Raw genomic sequence first — 6,438 nt, 5'->3', positions numbered from 1 at the left:
CCCCCCCCCCCCCCCCCCCAACCAGCTACAGCCAAGCATCCCTAGATCATGGCATCGTGGTTCTTCTAAATGAGTTTAGCCTTTATTAGTCTGTCAGAAGGGGAAAAAAAACATTGTTTCCCCCGGTAGCAGGTCGAGATATTATTCATCTATAATTGGTAATAACCCCATACCCCCACCCCGAGGCGCCTCAATCTCCACTGAGTAATCACTGCCATCGCCTGCTCTGCTGGAAACAGCGTTATTAGGTCGATGGCACTGTTTCTACCTCTTCTGCCTGCCATGGTTTATTATCTGACAATATATGGCTTTCCTCCTGCGCTTCTTTTAACACCACAAGCTGTGGAGGGAGAATCTGGCTGAGCATATTTATTTCACATCCCGAGCTACCATCAAATATCTCAGCATCCTGGACAGAGGAGAAACCAAAATAAGCTCCGGCGGGATCATTTATGCTGAGGCTTAATCAGTTTTTGTGACAGCGAGGTTGGCTCTGTTGTGCAAAACACCTTTCACTTTTCAATATTTAACTGTCACCTCCACTATTTCACCAGTTCACAAGACTGTGTCGCACTGTTTCTTTGTATTTATGTATAGAAAAGTCAATGTGAAAACATAGAATTAGTATTAGTAAACAATAGAGGGTGTGCAATTCAAAAAATGTCAAGATTCAATTCCAATTTTAAGGCTCAAGATTTGAAGAAATATAGATTTTTGATTTAAAAAATGATTCAATTAAAAAAACGATTCACAGTATGTAAATGTAGTTACTTTTCCCAACCATGTATGTATGTACAGTACGTATGTATGTATGTATGTATGTATGTATCCATATTATTTATGTGGATTTGTTTGTCATTTTAACATCCTGTTATGATGTACAGTATGTGTATGTTGTGTGTAATGTCTGTAAGCTACTGGGACCTTGAATTTCCCTTGGGGGATTAATAAAGTATCTATCTATCTATCCATCATGTGTTTGCAGTAGACAGTAGTAGAGTCTGGCTTAACGGACCTACATTGGTGAAATAAAGCCTGATTCCCAGCGTGTCTCGCACACGTCGGATGTGGTATCCAGGGCTTAGAGCTGCCCAGGGCAGTTGTGATTGGTTTAAAAGGAATACAAACAAGCCAGAGCGTTTTTTTCCTGTCTATCCCAGAACGACAAGCGGTGTAGCCAAACCACACTTCTATCTCCACAATGCTGAGGTGGCGTCTGGCAAGGTTATTGCCAGACACCACCGACGATTACTTTCAGTTTTTGTCTGAAAAATGTTAGAAATTAATCATAAATGACCATTTTAAATTCACAGGGCCAAAGGTGATGTATTAATTATTGTCTCGATTAATAGTGTCGACAGAAAATAATTTCCCACAACCCGAGGAGATGTATTTAAATAGCTTGTTTAATCTGACCAAATACCCAAAGATATTAATTTTACTGTCATAACAAAGCCAAGCATCAAATCGTCATTTATGAGACGGTAAAAACAAAGAATGCAGAAGGCATTTTGCTTGAAAAATAACTGAAACTATATATTTTTTGTCAAACTACTCATCCATGTATCAACTAATTGTCTCCGCTCAAGACAGAATGGTGCATTCGTGTGCAGTAATATTGGAAAAACTACAGCTTTGCTAATAAGGCGTTGGCTTGTGAATGCGACTCTGCCTTGGAGTCATATTATGAAGCTAAGACAACCACAGATACAGTGAATTCACAAATGATGTCAGCACCAGTTACATTACCTGAAGATTAGCTTCAAAATATCGATTTACATCATATTTTCTATTATTGTACTATCAACAACAAACAAACTGTCTATATAATTTTCTGTCACAATCCCTCCAAACAGAAAACTTTAAGATATTTGGGAAGTAACAATAAGCTCATGAGGCAGAGTGATGGAGCAACCGTGTGAAAGTGACCTTGCTGCTGCTTAGAGCACACTAATATTTCATCAGCTTACACTCAGGGCACACCTGCCTCACAGCTATACTCGGCTTCCCACATCTGCCAACGGCTCTGTGCTTCATCCCTGCGAGGAGGCGTCAGGGGAGGGAAGGAAGAAAGAAAGGGAAATAAAGACAGAAAGAAAGAAAAACAACAAAGTCTCATGCGGGTTTACTCAGAGACTTGGGTGCATTTCAGGGACAGTATAGGTTGACTTTAAACAAACCGCTACAAAGAGAACATAGTGATATTGTGACAAAGAGGAGGGGAAGCAATAGAGTGACGGAAATAAATGATAGGACTTTAACGGTAAACCACCTACTGCGTTGTGTATTTTAGTTTGCCGCTGCAGCTTGGGACTACCCCTGAGGCAAGTGTGTCTACTTTCTATATAACTAACACGGGACACAAGCCACTGCTCTCTCGCCAACATCGGGCGATCCAAAACAGAATAAAAGTTAATGATACAAAACTCTCACAGGGAAGGAAATGGCATCATGTGCTCAGGACAACCTTTATCCGGCAACAGGAGAAGTGAAACCGTACCAACGAATACTCTCAACACAGCAATCCATTCAGCAATCCAGATGAAGTCATTCACTTCTCCAAGACGAGGTTACACTGACATGCAAGTTACAAGCACCTGCACCGCAAGCAGCTGCAGCAGGCTACGTGATGTTGTAAGTCCGACTCGTCGCTTAGCAAACACGAGTGTGTAGATTTCTTTATGTGTTTGAGGGACATGAGATCATAGAGACCAACCACACATGACAGATGTGCTAAACACAGTGGTGGTAAAAATAGCTATGAGTGGGTCAGGAAGATGAAACTAGATAAACCTTTAGACCAACCTCTGTAAGTACTTACTGTAACGCTATAAACACCTGTTTAGGTATATGATAACAACTAAACAATAATGAAATTACGTAGTTATTTTCACATTTTATTATCTCTGTTTTTTTTTGTCTTTAGCTATAGGAGGTTCTCCTGCAATCTTACACACAAATACTGGGTCAATTTGAACCCAATTTGGGTACAATCTAGCAGCTACACAGTACCCATGAGCCTAAAAAAAACACTGGGTCACCAATCACATAGGATTTTTTTTGCTAATTAGCAAGTGTGTTTGGTTATAAACCAAAGTTAAAAAAAAACACATTCCAATATTAACCTCATGGTGGCGTTAGATGAGAAGTCAGGGGATGAACATAGTCAGTGGGGTTTATCCTTTTGGGAACATGAACGTCTGTACAAAATGTAATGGCGAGTTGCTGAGATAATTCAGCCTGAACCAAAGTGGTGGATGGACAGACACACAACACAACACTGCCATCTCTAGAAATACTGTTCGCATGGGGGACCTGAAGTGGGGTAGTGGTGTATTTATGAGACCAGACCTCCGGGCGCTGGTAAGAAGGATGCTGCAGCAGCATCCGTTCAACTAAAAAACTTCTAACATTAGTATTTTGCAAAGCTTGAGCCTTTACTATCACATACTATACATGTCATCTGTTTCCATAACCTCCTCCTCTGTGTTATCTCCAGTCCAGCATTGAAATAAATAAATAGATTTTAGGTCTGCAGTGCACACAACAGCAAAGCCACTATCTGCCCATTGGGATTTTCATCCAGGTATGTGCCGCGGCTCAGCCACTGGGATGTCAGTTTCCATAGGATCGACCTGCGACGTGGCGTTGTACAGAGCCAGAGCAAATATAAAACAGCCCCTCCCCTCACCCCGCTCTCCTCCATACCATCAAATGGCCGGCACAAAGGAAAAGAGCTGACCTTAACTGTCCTGGAGGTGTTCACGAGCTCACATGCACAAACACACACTAGAATTGTCAAAGGACAGTGCACTTTCCAGCTAACTCCAGAAAAATAAAAATAAAAACTGAGCTTTCATCTGCATGCAGCTGGCTGTGTGAAGAACGTAGGAGAAGAGAAGATAGGGCATGGGGGAGGAGAAAAAAAATGGACACAGTGGAAGAAGATGAAAAACACAAAGCACAGAGCCAATCAACTGTCCGGAGTAAAACAAAGGGCTATCTGTAAAAGCCCTGGACTTCATCCCACCCTGTGATGAGAGAACTTCGATCCCCAGGCGGGCGGCAAGGCAGGCAGGCTGCAAAAGCTACAAAGCCCTGATGTAGCCTGTTAAGCTCCCACTTCGATTCAGCTCATTGAGCTCCATGCTGCTGATCAATTAGAGAACAGCTGAGCCAGCTGCTGACCACACAAACATTCTGCTTTTTGCTGTTTTTAAGCACAGATGGTTGTTTTATGTCATGAGTGTGCTAACTGTTATCTAGGTCTTCTCTGATATATCTAATCTAAAGTCTTTTATCCTCCACTGGTCGCAGAGTCAACCCCACCCCTGTGCCATGTCACAATCTCATGAAGGCGGATGCAGTTGAAAGGTTAGCACGTTGGCTTATCTTGCCCACCTGCATGAGATAAGTCTCAACATTTAGGACTCCCCACCAATGATACAGTGCCAATGGAGGTCAGAGGCCTGTACTACGAAGCACGATTTGGCGTTAACGAGGTAACTTCAGGTTCAACCCAGAGTTTTCGGTCTCACGACGGTGGATCACTTGTTACCGGATTCAATCGCCGTGGTAACTTATGCTGAACACCGAACCTGGTCATGTAGGAGATTAGAAATCAACCGGTGTAAAAGCACCGACTACTGACCAATCAATACTCGGTTGATAACGCCGTCCCAGTTCTTAGAAGCTCCGGTGGAGCCAGAGACTGAAGTCAGTGTGCGGAGGGAGAGGTGCGCTCTTAAAAGTTAAAACTTAGTTTAGAGATCGACAATCCCGTTAACATTCCCCGATGGGTGTCTTCATGAAAGATATAGATTTTCAGCAGAGGGAATAACGTCTCTTTGTTAGCTTGTTGAACCGTGCGTTGCCAATGCGCATCGGTTTGAATTATGTTTTTATTTTATTTTTTAAGGGTTGCAACTGAAATAATAGGCTAAAACAACAACAGTTTACAGAAAGCACAAGTGTCATTATGGTCAGATCTTGTGCCTGACTGATGGAGAAGTGATATTGATAAGCATTATGATTAATGCACTTTTGCCTGTAAAACAGTGTTGGTGTTTTTTTTTAAATTTATATAGTATTATAGTTATTGTACTTCTTATGTTAAATACGAGGCTCTGGTAGATGTTTCCGATTGGTCATGCTGTGCTAACACCGCTTCTTTTGCGTGGACACGCACGCCGCTGGATTGGGAAACCCTGGGTCGATTGAACTAGTTGATGATAACCACCGTCGTGACACAGGACCGCGGTTTTTAGGGTTAGGTGAAGCCAGGTAACTGAAAGAAATTCAGGACAAGTTGATTTTGATTCCAAGCACAGGCCTCTGGCCAGGTAGATAGAAACACAGCGGACCATACAACACACCAACACACTTTTTATTTATGATATTTACCAGAAGGACACATCTAAAGTGGCTAGGGCTGTCCTTGACTAAAGATATTCTCAGTCGACTAACTCTGGTATGATTTTGTCGACTAATTGATAAGTTGATTTAATCAAACTGTAACTGTAAAACTGAGAAGAATGTATGTGTGTTTGTGTGTGACTCACCCATCCTCCTTGGCTCTGGATCCAGGGCTGAATGTGGTTGTCCAGGTAAACCGTCATCCACTCAATGATCCTGCCCACCAGCGGACTCATCTCCTTCTCCACGCACTCCACGCACAGCGCCCCACCAAAAGCAAAAAGCCCTACGATGCGGCCCCAGTTGACCCCGTCCCGGAACACCTCATCCATCACGTTCTCGAAGCTTTGGTAGGCCGTGGCCGGTGTGATGTGCAGCTGGTTGTGCAGATCGCTGAAGGCGCGGGCGTACCGCAGCTCAAACTCGTTGGCCGAGTCCCGGAGGGCCTCTTTCACCGCGTCCAGGCTCGTCGTCGCCGCCAGCTGTTGCTGCCGTAGCGGCGACGCTGGTGGGGTCCCGGGACTCGTACCATTCAAGGTCCCGTTGGCGTGCGTTGCTACCCTCTGCTCCTCAACCAACCCTGCGACCCCCCCATCAGTCCTGTTTGGAGGCTCTATGAGTCCCATGTGGTTGAGAGGATAGTTTCTCTGGGAGAGTTTATAGTTTATGTAGAAAGCCACCAGTTCTCTGTTTTGAGACATGTTGTGTTTAAATAGGCTTTTTCTCTTTGCTTCGGTCCGTCTCTGTGCCTCTCTTGGTCAAGCCTTGCTGTGTTAGAGTGAACACACACTGTGCCAGGCTTTCCTCTGTTCAGACCACCATGGTCAGCTAATATCCAGAGGAGACTTGGGGGGTGAAAACCAAACCTACACAAGGCTGACAAATCAGCTCAGGTCCTGTAAGGAGAAAACAATCAAAAGGTCAAAGTCTGGATAGCCTTTAAGCATGCTGTGATTATACATATAATATATTTATGTGTGTGTGTGTGTGTGTGTGTGTGTGTGTGTGTGTGTGTGTGTGTGT

The 6,438-nt window shown here is 43.6% G+C and overlaps 1 protein-coding gene and 1 long non-coding RNA gene across 2 annotated transcripts in view; one reads left to right on the top strand and one right to left on the bottom strand.

The window, feature by feature from the left end:
- bcl2l1 (BCL2 like 1) overlaps nucleotides 1–6,438 on the bottom strand; it is a 28,393-nt gene that overhangs the window by 17,530 nt on the left and 4,425 nt on the right. Inside the window, exon 2 of the mRNA XM_032521058.1 lies at nucleotides 5,562–6,311. Within this exon, the coding sequence (XP_032376949.1) occupies nucleotides 5,562–6,116 (555 nt within the window). The 5' untranslated portion in view covers nucleotides 6,117–6,311. The remainder of the gene's footprint in view (nucleotides 1–5,561; nucleotides 6,312–6,438) is intronic.
- LOC116692621 (uncharacterized) overlaps nucleotides 1–6,438 on the top strand; it is a 23,878-nt gene that overhangs the window by 17,207 nt on the left and 233 nt on the right. The gene's annotated exons all lie outside the window — the stretch shown is intronic.

The sequence above is a fragment of the Etheostoma spectabile genome, chromosome 7 (assembly GCF_008692095.1).
Source record: "Etheostoma spectabile isolate EspeVRDwgs_2016 chromosome 7, UIUC_Espe_1.0, whole genome shotgun sequence".
In the NCBI taxonomy this organism is placed as follows: Eukaryota; Metazoa; Chordata; class Actinopteri; order Perciformes; family Percidae; genus Etheostoma; species Etheostoma spectabile.
Note: the sequence above shows the minus strand (reverse complement) of the source record. Positions and strands in the feature narration are given on the sequence as shown.